Consider the following 18,910-nt stretch of genomic DNA (forward strand, 5'->3'; position numbering starts at 1 on the left):
TCTTAAGTGGATCTTGACTTGAGCAGTGGAAGGCAAAACCAAGCTTTTATCGTACATGACCAAAATAAAGAAAACTACACTAAATTCTATAGCAGAGAAATGTACCTGAAGTATCTATATGCATTTTGTTAATAGGCTAACTAATAAAATGAGGTTAAAATTAATTTAAAGAGTTGAAAGTTTAAAAAGCCCCTGCAACAATCTTCCTTTTTTTTTCTTTCCTTTTTCTTTCTCATTCTTTCCTTTTTTTTCTTTCCTTTTTCTCTCTTTCTTTTCTTTCTTTTTCTTTCTTCTCTTTCTTTTTCTTTCTCTTTCCCTCTTTCTTTCTTTCTTTCCCTCTTTCCCTCGTTCTCTATCCTTCCTCTTTCTCTTTTTCTCTTTCTTTTTCCTTTCTCCTCTTTCTCCTTGTCCTTCTTCTGCTCCTGCTCCTCTCCCAGCCACTCCCACCTTTTCTTTCTCTGTTTTGATGCAGAAAATGAAAACCGATTTGCCATCAATTGCTTGTTTGGAGCTCTTATAGCAAAATGGGAATCTCTAGTGGAGATTTTTGGATCAGGTGGCATATTAAGCTAAAGTTGCCAAAATTAGGTATGCTCTGGCTGTTCTCAGGAAACAGATGGTTCCTTGAGATCTAATGCCAGCTGGCATGGACTAACTTAGCTGGCATAAACAAGCTGAGGGCTAATGCTAAAGAGACAAGCAGGGAATTGCAACCAGTTCCTATTGACTGCTTCTACTCTGTCACCACCAGTATATGATGGAGACAGCATAAAATCTGCTTATTTTAATGAGAAAGAGATCGGGCGCATCACTTCTGCATCTGCATTCTGTTCTCTGACATCAGATAAGAAGACAATGGGTTTTTAGATATTTAGGTGCCTGCATAGTCATACCCTGTGAGAGATCTACTCCTACTTAAAAAGCTTAAAATGTATAAAGATGAAGATAGGCACCAAGCTGAATTTTCAAAACTGTCTGTGTGCCCAATTCACATTTCTGCACAGCACAGCTCCTCTTCTGGTAAAAAGAGTATCCAGATAAACTGTCAAGTCAGCTCAATTCTCAGTCCAGTATTTTGAAAAAAAAAAAAAAAGATTGATTTCTCAATATAAAGATGATATCAATAAAGTAAAAAAAAAAAGTCATTACGAGCTTATTAAAAATTAGCTGTACATAAAACTATTTCAGTATCCTCCTTTGTCAACGTTAGGACAGTAGTCACAGGTACAAGTCCTACATGACACTTTCATAAGCAAGTATGGGAGATATGTTCCAGCTGGAATCATCAGAAAATGCTTGAAAAATGATTCTGAGAAAACAGTTGCCAGTGACCCAGTGTCAATTCAGAAGAGCATTTTCTGAAGATCCTCAAAGGATCCGCACTATACACTGTTTTTATTAGAAGTTTCATTAACAGCTCAAGATGAGACCTAATACAAAAAAAAAACACATCAAATATGTTGAAGACATAAAGCTAGGAGAGGAGATGACTGAAATTTAGAATGACCTTTGCAAACTAACTAGCTGGTCTAAAAGCAATTGGATTTATTTCAACAGAGACAAGTGCAAAACGCTACAGTTGACAAGACAAAATGGAATACATAAATGCAAAACAGATAGGATCTGGCCACAGCCACTGCTGTACAAAAAGATGCAGTGACTGTCATGAACCACAAGTTGACTGTGAATCAACAATACAGCACTGATACAAAAATGGTGTAATTTTGAGATGTATTAATAGTAATGTTAGATCTGTGGCATGAGCTAATTACTTCTCGCTACCTTGTACCTTTACTAGAGGAGTACGTACCAGATTTGAGCACCTTACTTAAAACAAACAAATGAAAACCATAACAAAACAGACTAATTGGAAACAGTCCAGAAAAGCAAAAATTGTTGAAGAGGTACAGAGAACATGAAACAGAGAAAATAGGTTTGCTTAGTTTAGAAAACACCAGAGAGAAGATAACAGTTTTAAAATGTTGTAAAAATTAATATAAAGTAGATTATTATTATCTTATTCTTAACATCTCAGAAGAAGTAGTATCTGAAATTCAGAAAACTTAGGTCAGATATTTAGAAAAAACTTTCTATTTGTGTGATGTAGTACAAGAAGCAGCTCAAGAGGGAATGGAATGGAAAGAAATGGAATGAGATAGAATAGAATTGAATAGATTAGAATAGCAATAGAATTTCTTTTTCAGAGGTTTGTTAAGAACAGGTTATCATCCAAAATCTTCTCAAATCCTGCATTTCTATGAGACTACTAGCATGCTGAGATGATAAGTATATTAAAAGATTATAAAGCAACCAGACTTGGATCCAAAAGCATTTAGCTGTTAAACTGAGGGATCCTAACTTTCAGTGATGTAGTCATCAGTTACACCATTTATGCAGACTTCATTAAAAAAAAAAATTGTGCCTAATTACAAAGTTAAAACTCTAAATACATTAACTATATGTAAATAGGAGAGACTGAAGCTATTTTCCATTATGAAAGACAGAATAGCAATGCACTAGGGATACTTTCAGAGCTGTTCTGAGTTTTAAGACTTTTCTGTTAACAGAGTAGATATTATAGACGTCACTGTTAACACAGTGACATTAACTACCTTAATTCTCAGGTGAAAACACTGTATTATGTGGTACAACAGAGACAAAAATACTAGTTTCTTGATTTTCAACAGATTGGAAACAAATGAAAAGATACATAACATGTAATGTGGTTCTGATTTTGCTACGGTTAGATGCATAGGACCAGTATACTCATAAAGACATGTTTGTGCTGTGCAAGGGTGTATGGTGCAGAGATGTTCACAACCAAGTTCCAGAACAAACAGTGCAGCTTCATGTACATGCTGTGGTAGGATTAGTGAGATAACTGATGTCCAAATGTGGATTTATGATTTGGGGCATTATCTTGCACTAATGTAGCTATGCAGATTTCAGATCCCATATTAGAACTGTTACACCATTTCAGGAGGATATTTCCGCATCGTGCTCCAATGTGGATTTACTTTAAAAGTCCTACACACAATGTGGGTTTACTCTAAAAGTCCTACACGGTAGGTTAAAAAAAGAAAAAAAGAAAAAAAAAGATTTGTTGGTACCCAGTACAATATTATGAATATATTCATTTTGACTGTTGCTTTATTTATAACACAGAGTGTTTATTTTTTAAATGAAAACTAAAACTATAATCTGCAAAAACTATAAGTGCTTTTGTGTTTCTTGACTAGGAAACAACATTTTAATTGCAATGAAAATGTACTGATATGCTTTTGTATCTGTTTTAAAAAGTTTCAGAAAAAACAATGCAGTAAATGGTATCATTCTTACTTCTATCTTCGATGTACTCATCCCAGTTAAATATTGTCATTGTTGTATTAATAAATGTGCCGTTTTCACCTATAGAGCTATTAAAGTAGGAAATAACAGTTGTTTCAAAAGTAGAATTGTCTGGAGGCCACTGCAGGCATTTATTCCTTAAGTTGCCCATGAACAGCTGCAGCCCTATTAGTGCAAATACACTCAGACAAAATACAGTCAGGATCATAACATCTGAGAGCTTCTTCACAGACTGAATTAGGGCTCCCACGATAGTCTTCAAGCCTGCAAAGAGAAAAGATTTTTATGATGATGTTAAACATACTAAACACACAAAAAAACGTGATTTTTTTCTGACAAGATAAAGATTTCATGCAAAATGACAACTAAATGAGTCTAATGTTTGTGATACAATAATATCCATGAAAAGACTGGTTACTTGTGAAGATGAGTGAAAAGCTGTAAATTTATGCTTATTCTAGAGTGTACAGAAATAAAAAGTAGGTATTACCAAACACATTGTTTATGCCAAAACAAGTGATTTTATTACTCATGCTATATCTCAACCTTACATAGGAAAGTATTGTTTGCTTTTGCTGATGCTTCTTGCCCAAACCTTTCTTATATGAACTTTTCAAAAATTATTCTGCATTTATAAACCTATTACAAAGACATAATAAATTCTTATTTTAAAAATAACCTAATAATAATGTTCTTACGATATGAGAGGGATGATGGTTTGGAGAAGAAAGACATCTTTAAAACAATTCCCCATGCATGGCCCATGCTATCCTTTAGAGATTAATTTTTTATATATGACATTTGAAACTGAGTTAAAGTTGATATATCAAGTGCCTGTAATAAATGATAAAATTTGCATCAATATGAAAGCTTAAAATTAACTTATATTTAAAACATATAAAGGAAAGCTTGATGTCATAAGATGCAAATCACATAGGCTGTTTACTGCAAATATCTCATGCAAGAATTTGTTAAACTCAAAGGCTGATTTTTTGAAAAGAAAGCACAGCTAATAAAAAAAGCAAAAATCAATCTAAATAAAATTATGTCTTGATTCCTGCTTTTTTATTTTGTTAACAATGTGTAGCAAACAAGGCTTATGTTTTAAAAACGTGAATACAGCCTCTGTGGAACAAAAGTCAGCCTCAGTGTTTAACCTAGCTCTCACCTGGAATGACTGATATTGTTTTCAAAGCTCGGAGAACTCTGAATGTTCTCAACGCTGAGACATTGCCCAGGTCCACAAACTCTGTCACATATCTGTAATAGGGGAGTTCACACACAAACACAATGACAGCACACAAATAACAATTGGAGAAATGAGGGGCCTAACACCTTACACCAACTACATCTTACCTGGGATTACAGAAATAGTTTTCAAAGCTCTCAATACTCTGAAAGTTCGAAGAGCTGAAACATTGCCTAGGTTTACAAATTCTGTTACATACCTGTAGGATTAAATCACAGTTACTCAGAATTGAGGCAGATTTTATTCTATTTGCTTGGGTCTTTGATTAAGACCTCTTCAGCGTTCACTGTATTTTGCCTGTGTTATAAATATCCTTCTGACCATAAAATTAAATTAAATTTTATCAAAGTAAACCACATTCACTTGATTTTTGCAACCTAATTTGGTCAGCTTCTAGCAGGAAGTCAGAATGATTCCTTTAATGCTGGTATGCAGAAAGGAGACAGGATATGAACAGTTCAGGCTTGATGGCATTCACAATCCTAACAGGCTGACACACGATGCTGGCCTCTGCAGCACATGCTCAGTTAGAAATACTAAAATGTGTAAAAGAGGTAGAAGAAACATATTGAAACCGCAGGAAGTCCAGGCTCCAAATGTTCTGGCTGACAAAATATGAGGCAATTTTTAGTCACTAATTTCATGCTATCAGAAAGATTTTTTTTTTTAAAAAGGGAAACTTACGCAAATGTAATGACAGTGAAATCTAGCCAATTCCATGGGTCTCGAAGAAATGTAAAATCTTCTAAGCAGAAGCCCCTTGCAAGAATTTTAATAAGTGATTCAAAGGTATAAATTCCAGTGAATGTGTATCTAAGGAAAATATGCAAGACAGAGTTTATAGAAACACATTTATGTTTTCTGTACACCATATGCTCTCTAGTCCCATCTTCTTCTCTTTGAGTGGCATTAAGAATTTAATGCAAGATACAACTAACTTTAAACTTCTGCAGAATTTATTCCTTAAGGGAGAAGTAGGAATCAAATTACAATTAATAGACTACATGACAATCCATAGGCTGAAGATCAGATTCTATAATCTACACCAATGAATCAGATGTAAAATTCCCTGTTACTTCCCTGGTGCATGTTTATGTCCAATCTAAATCAATGTTATAAGAACATACATCTAAATACATCATGATTTCAAAAGTTGCTTCCAGACTAAAAGTGTATTTCTTCAATATTATTTTTATGCTGAAATATTGGACAGTACCATGATCTCGCAATGTGTCAACCTCTCATCATCACTCATTGACTTTGCTACAGAGTAGTTGTACCCAGTACTGCACCTTCAGCAAGACAGGCATAGTACTGGAACAAACCCAGTATTTTCAGATGCAAAATCCTGTGCAAAAACAACCAAAAATATTTACTAATTCCAATAAAATTCAGCTACTTTTTTTTGACTAAAAAAAAAATGTGGCTGCAACATAAAAGGTAAAAATGTTTAATTCTGTCATTCTGAGTCACTTCAATGTTCTCTCTCCAAATGATGTCATTTTGAAATTTAGTTTCATTTGTATCTTTAATGGAAAAGACGATAAAACACTTTTTCAAATTAAACTGTTTAAAAGGCTTGAACTGCTTTTCAGACTTGACTCAACCTGAAACCAGTTTTCCAGTATGAACTTTTTTCAGTTCAATCACTATAAAAAAATGTTTTTTCCTGCACAACTTTACTCAACCGATGACAGGATTTCCATTATATATATAAATGGCATAATATAATGACATGAAGAAATATTCAACCTAGCTATCTTTATTCATAAATCCTCACAATATGCCAGACATACTGAGTGCATGTAGTTCATATTGAACTCAAAATGAGAATGCCTACACTGTCTTTAATAGCCCTATGATTTCCCTGTTGATTACCAAAGATTAAACTGGTACTTATCATCCAAAGCAGTTAGGAGGGAAGAAGCAGCAGAAGCATAAAATGCTGTTGCAAAAATGAAGCACCATCAAGAGCAGTGTTTCACACTCTGGTCTACAGACTTGGAAACATCACAAAATTTGAGCCAATTGTATATGGGGACCAAAGTGTTGATACCATATTGGAACTTTTCTTTTTCTAGCTGTTACTTCCTATGGGAGGATTAGCCAATCCCTTAAATACTTTTGTAATAGCTTATTTTTCATACAAACTTTTCATTATTGGTCTGTCTTTGGTAAATGAAAGATGCACAATAGTAAACAAGCCATCCAGTGGACTCTATCTGTAATGGCTGCTGCAATAGAGATAGGAGGGTACATTTCCCCAGGTTCTTGCAAAGACGCAACACAGAATGCAGCGTAAAATATTTATCATCCACTTTTTTGCACGGTCATAAGACTAGATTCATCTTCTTATATTACTCATCTAATATTGGAAATAGAGAATTGAAATTTAACAATCTGTAATGAGGGAAGTGTTAGAAAATATATTGATTTACACAGAAGAAACTAGCATCTGAATGGCTGTTGAAAGCATATGCCACAAAGTAGTTGCTGTCAGTAAATGCCATCCTTATTAATATAACATGATAAACAGCAGTTTATTTCAGATTACTGAATATTAGTCAAAGAAAATCCATTTAACTTACTCTACATTCTTCGTCCAGTCTGGAGGGTTACTCATGGTCATAAATACACAGTTGGTCAAAATAGTGCACATGATAAGCATGCTGAATAATGTAGGTTAAGAGTTAAGGAATGTAAGCCAGAAAATCTCATTAAAAGAATATCAAACAACACCCTGGCCTGGCAGATATCCAGTATCAGGAGCTATTTATCCATCCACTGCTATGTTGATGCTCAGGAAATATGAGTATGTTAAAGCCTCCATAGTCACTGCTTTTTAGTTAAAAGAGGACAACCACACACCAAAAATTAAAAGAAAGATAGACATATATATACCCAAAAAACCACTTAACTTTAAGAGGATCTTAGATGATTTCTTTCTTTTGAAATAAAAATGTGAACATTTAAAGTAGTGGTTTCTAATCTAGTGGAGTAATACAAAAAAAGATTTTTGTTGGATGACCTAGACAAAACAGGCTGACCTGTTTGCTGTATGTAAGTTTTTTTGTGGTTGTTTTCGCTTTTTTTTAGTAATATAGATTAGGAAAAAAAAAAACTAGAGCAAATTCCAGAACAATTCCAAATCATAAACAATTTCATTGATTGTGACAGAACTGCTCTAGATTTACAAACCTTCACTCACAAGACTGACATTCTTAGAAATGAAAATAGAACACCAAAATGAAAACCGCACAATGATACACAAAATGTCCACATGATGGCACCATCACCTAAAATTAGAGAGAGAGCAAAACTCGATTTTAAGAGCTTTAGTTTATTTAACTAAAATGCAGGTTGACACGGTGCTCCACTCCAGGAATCTGAGTATTATGGTGTGGGAAGTACTGTGATGTTCCCCTCACACATCCCTTTATATGTCTACATTAACCAAACAAAACAAAACCTTCAAGCAACAGTAAATACCTCTGCCTTCTGAACTGTCAAACTAGTGACATTACAGTCAGCAATTCTCCAGGTCTTTCATCTCATTAAACAGATTTCAAATCTTTTACTTGGAACGTAGCTTCTTGCTGTATAATTAATAAGTGAAAGGAGCAGAAGAGAAAAGACAGTATTCTAAAACATAACAAATAATGTGTTATGACTACTTCACAAGCCCATAATGTAGGCTTCAAAAATCCCCTTTTGAAGAAATATCCTCTCACGGTTGAAAATCCCCACTATTCTTTCATCAGGCGAGAAATAACTGGAATGTACCTTCCCAAAATGTTAAACAATGATTTTTAATATTCTGACTTTGGTCACTACAGCTATTTACTACCATCTTACTTCCATGATCTTCCATTACTCCATGTAATTGAATAATGCTCTGTTACATGCTACAGAATGTCACATAACTCTCAAATAGTTATTTGTAGTGGCACTTTTAGCAAGCAAATATAAAACAGACTATGCAGTGTTATGACTGATTCTGAAGTCATTTGTAGGCTAGACGTTGATAACAACATCCAATGCGTATTAGATAATCATAATTAACAGACTTCCATTATATTAAAATTATTACATAATCCTTCCAAAGTTTATTCTACACGATCTTAAGATACCTCTATGTAATGCTACAGAAAACTGCTTTCAGTGTGGTTATGGTAGACTTCTCTGAAATATAAATGTGCAAACATTCGTATGTTCTCCTTAAGTAAAAAACTTTTTGAAGTCAAAGCCCTCAATGACTTTGTATCAGTATTTGGGACCAGACCAATGGAATGCCCATTGCAGTCACATATCAAAACACTGAGAAAGACAAAATGAGACATTATGACCATTTACCTTTGCAAATCTCTACCTATAATGTGGAAATACCGGGACCTACTTGAAGACTGATATTACAGTATCTACAGAATTACAAATGCATAAGGCAATAATGATCAAGAAATAAATACAGGCTGGACACATATCGGACTGAGAATGTGTAAGACAAGAAACCTATGCAGTTCTATCAAACTAGCCTTCTGCAAGTGGGATCTGAATATGAAAATGAAAAGGAATAATGAAACCATATTTTCACTAAATATTCATGCGAGTACATAACTGGGATAAAAGATTTGGTTTTAACACAAAGTGTCAGTGAAGAACTGAAAGTATTTTGAGCAGTATGTCCGTTTGTGAAAAAAATGTGGTGGGAGGGGAAAAGATGAAAGATGTGAGGATTACATGAAAAATAAGAGGGAAGGAAAAAAATAAATAGGTGGAGGAAGAAGAAAGACACAAGAAAAAATGTAAAGGAAGATGATTGGTTATCTGGCTTCTAATATCTGGCTTCCACCAATGACAAACAAACACAACAATAAAAAGGGAAAAAGATGGGAGAAACAGTAGAGAGAAGAAGGACAAAGCACTATGGATCCTGTTGATCTTGGAACATGCATCAGAGAATGATTTAAAAACTAAGTAACATCTCATTGACTACAATTTTAGACTAACCACTTGAAAAGGATATGAATGTACCAAAATCTTAATAGCTATTTTTCTAAGAGGATTGAAAGGAGTTAACATGTACAGGGCAGAGGTGGCACTGAATCGGAATATTGCCTTCCCTTTATTCAATACTATAAAGGTCTGGAAAAAAGAACACAGAATGGAAAATAACACTTAAAAGATACTAACAAGTAACAAACAGTTTACAAATTCAAACCTTGAATAATTTTCATTTCATAATTGAAATGAAATGTATTTGGTCAGACTTTTCTTCTATTTGCACCTCCCCACCCCACCCTGCCTGCCCCAGAATCACAATCCCCTTGTCCAGTTCACATATAGCAGACTCCAGTCAAATTACTATCAATAAACTTGCATGAAAACATTTTGAGCATTTATTTAGAAATCATAAGCAATCCTGCTATTGCTAGCTAGAAAACAAAGACAGGTACATAAGGTGCAAAGGTAGTAGGCGAAGGTACTAATATCTGAGGTATTCGTATATTTTCTACAGCTTATAACAAAAATACGGATGTACACAACTTTCAAAAACTGTAATGAATCATTTAATCACCAGCATTCCAAATAACCAGCATTAATTATCACACCATGAAAGTACTAAGACAATAGTGCGTGGAGTGATATAATTTTCAAAGGTGAAATTGCAAAAAAGGAAACTGCAGTTTTTGGACATAACATTAATGCAGTGGATAGTTTTCACAGTACTCTATGAAAAGAATAACATATTGCTTCTCTTTTGAACTATTTCTTTTGAGAGTTTCATACCTGCAATTCTATTTTTCTTATGCCATGCTTTACTTTTACCTAATACAGAATTCAATAATCCATGTATTTTCACTGTTTCTCCATGGTTTCATCAATAACTCATGCATACTGCTAACATTAAAAAAGCATTTATAAATGTAATATTTTTTCCTTAAAACCTGGGAAATAAAGAAGGATAAAGTGTTTAATATGCAGTATGTTTTTTTATTATTATTATTATTATAATTATTATTATTATTTAGATTACCATGTATTTGGATAAATTCCTATTTCTATTATCTCTTCTTTCCAAACACGGGTGAAAGTTCATGTGCTTTGAAGGTAAGAGGATCTAGTTAGCTTTGTGGCAGCCCTAAAAAGCCGAAAGGGAACATAAGCCATGCAAACCTGGAGCACTGCCAGGAGCCATCATCTACCACAGCTGGAATCAGAGGGCAGCATTTGCAAAGATTATGCTCTGCCTTCTGAGCAGGTGTGCCAAATACAGCAGCTGAAATCCTGGAAACATGAGGCCTCCCCCTGCTTGAAATCATAAACTTTAGCTCTTCCAAAGTGAACACATTTCCATTCTCAGATACATGCTGATTCTCAAGCCATACTTTGGTACTTAATTGTAGAGGAGAAAGAAAGAGTCTCTAATGTGCTATCTTATTTATCATTGCTTTTCAACTCCATTAATACTCCTTTCTGAGTTCAAGAAACTCTACCCCAAAATCAGAGTTTCTCACGTCTTCTGTTCCTTTTATTCTGTCAAAACATCTGTTGAAGCATTATTTCTGCAGTGCTGGCCAACCAAGACATACTGAAAAATTAAAATGGAACCTGACCTAAATACACAAAAAAGATGTTCAAAAAGATACAAAGAACACTAAGAAAAATATCAGGAGAAATATGATTGCAATGTGTGTAGTTTGAAATCTTACATCTCAAGCTAGAAACCACTATGCTTTTGAAAAAAATCAAGGCAATTGCTATGTATGTCTCTCACTCTAGAGCAAGCAATTCAGAAGGTATGTACTTCGTTTTCACAATAAATTGCAGAATTACTTTTCTGGTTTCCAAACCATGATAATACGTGTGTTAATTTAAGCATTTCCAGCACCATTTTTTTTTTTTTTTTTTTTTTATTACTACAGAACTGGAAAAGCAGGAAGGAAAGGAACCAGCACTTTGACCCAAATCTCATTTGCTGTACTTCCTGACTTCAACAGGATTAACCACTTGAGTAAAGAGAGCAGAACACAATATTTAACTTAAAATTTAATTGAAAATTTAAGTCACAATTCTCCATAGAATGAATTGAGATTTGGAAATTCTGCAATGAAAATTTAAGGTAGAGCTTAGTTTTTAAAGCTGTTGTCTCTGTTTAGGTTGTCTAGGTTGTCTCTAAGGTCCATACTGGTGATAAGGTAAATCCCTAATTCCTGCAGGATTTTTTTAAATTTTTTTTAATTAGTTCAAATTTGACTCCTAACATTTCTTGAGGGTTTTCTTCCATTTTCTTCAGTCATTTTTTGCTTTCATGTTTGGTTTGTTGTTGTTGTTTTTTAATTCATTTGTTTTCACTCACTTGATAAATTCCACAAGAAAAACAAAAGAAAGAACAAGAAAAAATGACAGAGACAGAAAATTCATCAGTAATTTCTTCTTTTCTGGTAGAATAATGATGATGCAATACATATGATGCCAAATCTTAAGGAAATGGAGTTCTGGAGGAAACCTAATTCCATCCAGACAAAAGTCTAAAGCTTAGTACTACTGCGTTTGGCTCCACAGTTGTTATAGATTATTTTGTTTAAAAAAAAAAAAAAAAAAAGAGAGAAAGAGAGAGAATACATGTTCTTATTAAAAAAAATCTATAAAATATTATTTGAATTACTTCTGCAAACACTCCAAGAGGAATTTCTACATCCTCTTTACCTGCCTCTTTTTTTTTGCCACCTCCTCTTTAATAACAATCAGAGCAATATAAATCTGGTTGTGAAAAACTTTTAACACAGAGTATGTAAATTGGATATACGATTCCTCTATACAGTGAACGAAGAGGAAAGAGGAAGATCTTCAGCATATCTTGAGAAATTACCTTTGCATACTTCCCTATTCTTACGAACAAGAGAAAGCAGCGTAGGCTTTTTGTGCGATAGTGATGAAAGCTAGTGATGTGTCTAGCTACCTTTCAGATGGGTTTCAGGATGAAGATCTGCTCCTTTCACTTCTAAAACAGAACAATTAATGAAATAATAACATTCTAAAGATATCCCTTGTGCTACTTTTTCATGATTTTTCCCGCATATGAAACACTGAAAGCTACAAATTTTAGTAACATGCCAAGTATATCAAAATAAACATAAATGCATCTCTACCTACAGACTAGGTTCCACCAACTTGCATTACTAACTTCGGTTCTTACAACTGAGATTTCTGCCAATTAAATCAGCTGCCAGGGGAATGTAATTTTAAATAAAGACTGGGTCCGAAACAGTGTAAAGCAAAGGAGACTGCGAGAGAGTATGCTCTATTTTTATCTTCTTAAGGTTTCATAGACATGTACAACACACTCACTTTTTTATTGATATAATATGGGTCCAGGTCTTCCAAGGGCTCGGACACCATTCCTGGAGGTATGTCACCATAAATAAATGGCAGTGTTTTTCCTGCCTCCAAGTCGCTGTTTGGCTTTGGGCCATCTTCATCATCATCATCTTTGCGTTCTTGTTTGGATTTCTTAGCTTTTTCTTCATTGATACGCTGTTCAATCGCTGCAAGTGATTCTCTTGTGAAATAGCGGAAGCTGTCAGGTCCTGGTGGTACCAGCACTGATTGTGCCATCTTTTCATCCTGCACCTCTTAATTACTGCTTAGCCTCTCTCATAAAAAAGTGCTAAAAATATATTAAAAAAAAACAAAAACAAAAACAAAAACAAACATTTTAGAGCAACACAAATAGCCATAGACAATGTAAAGGAATATACCTTCATAGAATTTTCTGTGGGACATCTTTATTAAAGACAGTAATTATCATCCAAGAGGAGATTGCTGTGAATTTTTTTTTTTTTTTCTAGACAAACCATTTTCTTTTGCAGCTAACCTCTTGGAGGTGAAAGCATCAATTCTTGTGACATTTACTTTAAAAAATTCTTAGTCCTTGTGAAGGTAGATTGTCAAAAAAAAAAAAAAAGATTGTATAAAAATGTCACATATAACACAATAACATCATCTTGCCTTTTTCAAGGGTAATCCTATGATCAATCCAATGAATAAAGTAGGAGATATTTTCCAGCGCATTCAGTGAGGCACCAGCAGTTCGGAATTGTTTATGGTTCAGTTTTGAGGAGTGAAACTCCAGTCAGTTCACCATTTTATAATCCTGAAAGCTGTAACTTGAACCAACCATCCCTACAACAACATGGACCAGTAATCACTCTCAGAATCCACTACTGCCACATAAAGCCAAAGGGATCACTTGAAAGCAATGTGAGATGCTCCTTCTGCTCAGGTACAAATATGCTGCCTTTGCAGAGCTGCCAGCTCAGGAAACAAGGGATCAGGCATAAGCACCTGAATTCAGATCCCCTGCCTAGCAGCACACTGTGCACTGGAAGAATTGCTGAATTAAACAAAAATTATATTTAATCATTAGATAATGCACTTGTTGACCTTTTAGGATTGATACCATATAAATTGTATATATTTTTTAACAATTTTCAGTAGTAAGAGCAGAACCATCTTTTCTTAATGTCTCCAGACAGTTCAGTTAAAAAGAACAAACAGAAAATATTTCTAATGCAAATACTTTAATATGAAATCATAAACATGATCTCTGCCATAGCCTTCACGCATTTTTCTCGAGAGTCCTTGTCCTGAGTAAGCACATTAAAAATACAGAAAATGCAGTAAAAAATAACTTCTGTATAAGTAAATAAACCCAGGAAACAATTATCAAATTAAAATGATACAATAGTCAGAATACAATCAGTATGATCCTATTTTACTGTCTCTCTAAATACACATACTCCAGCACAGCTGCAACAAATTCCTATTTTGGAAGCCTGCTAAATAAACTGCGGCAGGATACTTTCTCCTCCTTTTCATCCATATGCATATAGCCATTTACACCTACATAGACATCCACACACATCCCAACTCCTGCAGGTCTCCCTGCAAACATCCTCTTCCACTGCGGGCAAATGCACCTGGTGCATTCTGTCATGGACGGTCTGTAGCAAACTGCTGCTGGAATACATGCACAGACCAGTAGCAGCAGAAGGGTTAATTAGGAAAATGCAAGTGGTCCTACTGCAGAATCCTGTCAGATTTTATAGTCAATTACAGAAAAAAGCATAATCTTGTCTTAATACTGCAGAAAACAATTAAAAATTGATTACCAGTGTAGAATCTTGCACTTATGTGGGTTTGGAATGGCACCAGGGAAGACTGCAGCTAAAATTCCATCATGTCTTTTCCTTCTTCTTCTTCTTTTTTTTTTTTTTCCTTTTTTTCTTTCTTTCTTTTTTTTTTTTTTTTTTAAATTCTCCTTCTACAGACCACACCTAACTTCCTGCTGAAGGATCCTGGATATTGAAGTCAACTCTGGCATTTCCTGTGAGAGACTACTAGGTGTTGTAACTGTTATTGCCACTAGATGGTACTGATATATATCCATAAATTTCTGTCAGAAATGGTAAAGAATTTTTGCATGCTCGAACACTTGCTTAAGCTGAGACTCGGGGACTAAAATATTCAATTTTATATAACCAGCCAGGTCTCTGGATTCTCAAAAATTCTTTTGAATATATAGCAGCTACTGCTGTTGAGACCATAGCTGTTAAAACTGGAAGGTGACACAGAAAAGAAAGTAGGAGGGATAGCAAAGTAAGAGAAATAGAAAAATGGAGGTTGCACAGGCAAGTGTACAACCAAAGCAGTTGCTGAGCCTCCCAGCAGTCTGGTTTATTTTCAACCAAAACTTGTATCTGTTTTCTAATATACATACATAGAACATTTGATGTGTGTTCTTTCTAAATCTGGGAAACCCAGCAACGCAGAGGAAGGGTGGCAGTTTGTAAAGTTCACTGCAATAGAGAATTGCTGTACAGTAATCACCCACTATCTGTAGGGAACAAGATGAGACCAGCAGGAGCACTACAAGCCCTTCCCATGTGGCAAGTCAATCAGCTTTGGGCTGCACACAACCTAAATGTCATCTTACTTCTTTTCTCTCTCCTGCTTAATCTGTATTTTCTACACTTACTGATGTTCATTCTTTCTCCCACTGCATTGATACCACTATTCTATCCTCTGTCTTTCATGACCAGAAATATTCCGCCCTTCCCTCCTACTCTCACACATACCCAAATCTCTTTCAAACTTTTCAAGCAACACATTCCTGTACCTAGAGATTCAGACCTTCCGGTAGTCATTTATTTCGGTCCCTCTGCCATCTCCTTTCCTTGAGCTGTGAAAAGGATTAAAGAAGCTGTGGAAAGTAATAAAAAGTAAAGGGTCACTATAAAGTGAGAAAGGTTGGAGAAGGAAAGAACACAAAAGCAGAAGAAAAGCCACTTCTGTGGCATTTAAAAGAGGACAGTGAAAAGAAGGACAAATATTGATAATTTGGTTCTTTGGCAATTGTGGCAAGAGAAAGAACAGTTTGATTGGATCAAAAGAGAGTTTTCAAAACTTTTAAGCAATTAAGAACAAGTGTGTCAAACAACAAATGTAATTTAATCACATCAGAAGTAATGAATTGGTTCTGAATCATTTAAACACTACAGAATATTTTAAGATTATAGTAAAAGCACTGTTAGAATGAAAAGTCTTTTGATGTGGTTTTCTACTTTCACAAATGATTGAATGAAATCCATAGCAATTTTGCAAACAGTTCTATGCAATCAGTTTTTTTGGTTAAAAAGCTTTGGATGACAACTTCTGGCTGGCTCCTCTTAGGACCGTGGTTTACTTGGAGCTGCTCTGCAGCTTCAAAATAAGAGGATTATGAGACAGCACAAATTCACAGAAGGGGTAAAGCAGCTTCTAACTACAAAAGGATGTTGATTATTAATAAATGTGGATGTGTATATGTGTTTATGCAGCTGCTTATGAAAGATAAAATAAACCAAGTACCTGAAAAGCTTGGGTAATCCACACAATATGGAAAAGGGGCTTCACTCTGCCACTACTGTTATACTACATTAAACTGTATGATTAGTCTGATTATTTATTACTTATGATATGGGTCAGAAATTAGTTGAGACCTCAATTTGATTTCCACCTGTGCTATACAATCTACAGGCACTGAGTTAGGAAAAACAGTGAACAGTACAGACGAAAAGAAAACAGCCAGTGGGACACTATCCCACTGCCTTAGATACTTGGGTCTAGGGTCTTGCTAGACTGTAAGGTGAAAAGAACAAGCACTTTAGAGACACAGATGGGAAGGAAATGCAATATGGTCTTTGCAATCTAAAAGAGAAATATATATATTTCTAAAGAGGAGACCACAGTAGTACAGGCAGAGAAACTAGTAACAATTGTTAAAAAGTATTAATTGGATGCTACATAGCTATATTAAATGTGATAGATAAAATTAATAGAGATAGGAAGAGATAACGATTAAATCGAACAGTAAGTATCAATCAAAAACCAATCAAATGTAACTTACATTTAAAAATCATTGTTCACATCAAAAACTACCTAAAATATAAATATGGAATAACACGAATTCTGATAATAGTTAACATTCAACTGTTGTCTAATTTCCTACCCACAGCCATGGATAAACTTTATGACTAGTTCTATCACCAGTGGTATCCACATTCCCACTATTCTGGCATGTCTGAAAGCGCGAAGTGGACTTTGTCCTATTTTCTATTCATGCAGTGAAGAAGCACTCATGGTCCCCATAAAAGGCAGAGTGGAAGAAGTGTTCTGTGTCACACGTAAAGAAATTCTACATGACAGGGAATGAGTTTTTGACTGGACAGAGCTGAGAAACTTCTGGGTCATTTCCAGGATGTCTAGGAGCCCTTCATCTATAGATAACCCTGATTAATAAAATAAAAAAAAAAAAAAGAAAAAAAAAGTGCTTCTTCTCAAAACTCTGTAAAAATTAAACTGTGTGTTAAATGTTAAGGTTGAGCATTAAAATGCACAAGTGGCAACTTGCCATCACTCTGTGGTTCTGTGATCCTTTTACTCTCAGTTATTCCCAGCTGTGTGTTCCTGTACTCTAACAGAATTGTCCCTAAGTGCATGCCTTTTCATTTATAGTTCTGAATTTCATCTCATTCCAGTAATGCTAGTCATCAAGCCCATCTAGTCTTTTCTGCAGAACAGCTTTCTCCTTCTTTGACAATGCTTCCTAAATTTGTGACTGGAGCAAATTACATTGGCGTATTTCTACTTTCGTTGCTGAAACAATTAATACAAATTTCAAATAAAATCTGTCCCAAAAATATAATGGTAATTAGCAACTATGACCAAAGTGTAGGTTACTTTGGAATTTGCTGTAGTTTTCAAAATACTACTCTAAGAAAATTAATCTTAAATTAAAAAAAAAAAGTTTATGCTCTAAAATAAAATAGTAATTTTTGCTTTTAAAGAGCAAACAGAGGGAGAAGAAGAGAGAAATTGGGAAGAGAGTTCTGTCTTCTAAATACTACACATTTAATCCCATACACTGAATCTAAAGAAATTCTTGTTGTCTCTTCTCTCCATGCTACCTAAAATATTTACTGTAACTACTGAATTACTCATAGTGATCCTAGAAGAAGGAAAAATTGTTTGCTAACTTTGCTGATTATGTGGAACTGGCAGGACTACAAGTCCTGACAAAGAAGAAATAGGTCTCAAAAAATGATGCAATTCAAGAGCTGTAAGTCCTAAGTTTTATATTTATATTTAAATAACCACTGGAAAATTACAGGGCAAGGTAGAAAAACTTACCAATAATTCTGCAGAAAAATATATGGAATAGTTCTGCAGAAAAATATATGGAGTACTCACTGTATCAGAAACCAAGCATGACTAAAAACGTGTCTTGCAAAAAAAAAGAAAAAACAAACTTGATTTATAAACTTGTGAAATGATCTTCTACTCTTCCGAGCATTGCAAAGTCTAGTTGGAACACCATGACCAACTTGGGTACTACTCTTCTAATTGATGGGGGCCTTCTGGAGAGAATTCAGACCGCAGCAATAAAAACATAGCTAACAAGAAAACATCAAAGCATTATTCCTTTGCCTCAAGGAAACAAAAGCTTATTGTTTACATACTACAGAAGCAGAAAAGAAATGGGTTTTGACTGCAGTCACTTTTGGTTGAGAAAGTTTGCCAAAAGTCAGTGGGGGACTGAGCAAAGGTCCCATCACAAGTATGAAAAATCTTACAGGATTCTTTACAGAGGAAGAGAAGATAGTGCCTCAGGAAGTATTGGTGTGGAATAGGCAAGATCTGCCCCAAGATTTAATTTACTCACCTCTTTCTCCTTCCAACTACTTTTATTTTCCCGTAGCCCAACACGAAGAA

The 18,910-nt window shown here is 34.7% G+C and overlaps 1 protein-coding gene across 5 annotated transcripts in view; it reads right to left on the minus strand.

The window, feature by feature from the left end:
• SCN2A (sodium voltage-gated channel alpha subunit 2) overlaps positions 1-18,280 on the minus strand; it is a 62,518-nt gene extending 44,238 nt beyond the window's left edge. For 2 of the 5 annotated variants that reach the window (XM_080601139.1, XM_080601137.1), the window contains exons 1-7: positions 14,770-18,279; positions 12,947-13,265; positions 9,619-9,739; positions 7,186-7,273; positions 5,282-5,410; positions 4,705-4,796; positions 3,340-3,612 (exon numbers count right to left, since the gene is read on the minus strand). In XM_080601139.1, the coding sequence (XP_080457265.1) occupies positions 3,340-3,612; positions 4,705-4,796; positions 5,282-5,410; positions 7,186-7,273; positions 9,619-9,739; positions 12,947-13,213 (970 nt within the window). In that variant the 5' untranslated portion in view covers positions 13,214-13,265; positions 14,770-18,279. Of the gene's footprint in view, positions 1-3,339; positions 3,613-4,046; positions 4,183-4,516; positions 4,609-4,704; positions 4,797-5,281; positions 5,411-7,185; positions 7,274-9,618; positions 9,740-12,946; positions 13,266-14,769 lie in introns of those variants that run through there. The other 3 variants (XM_080601138.1, XM_080601140.1, XM_080601141.1) reach the window with 3 other exon arrangements.
• Between the last annotated feature and the right edge of the window lie 630 nt (positions 18,281-18,910).

This window comes from Anser brachyrhynchus (genome assembly GCF_964034855.1).
Source record: "Anser brachyrhynchus genome assembly, chromosome: 7".
Taxonomy (NCBI): domain Eukaryota; kingdom Metazoa; phylum Chordata; class Aves; order Anseriformes; family Anatidae; genus Anser; species Anser brachyrhynchus.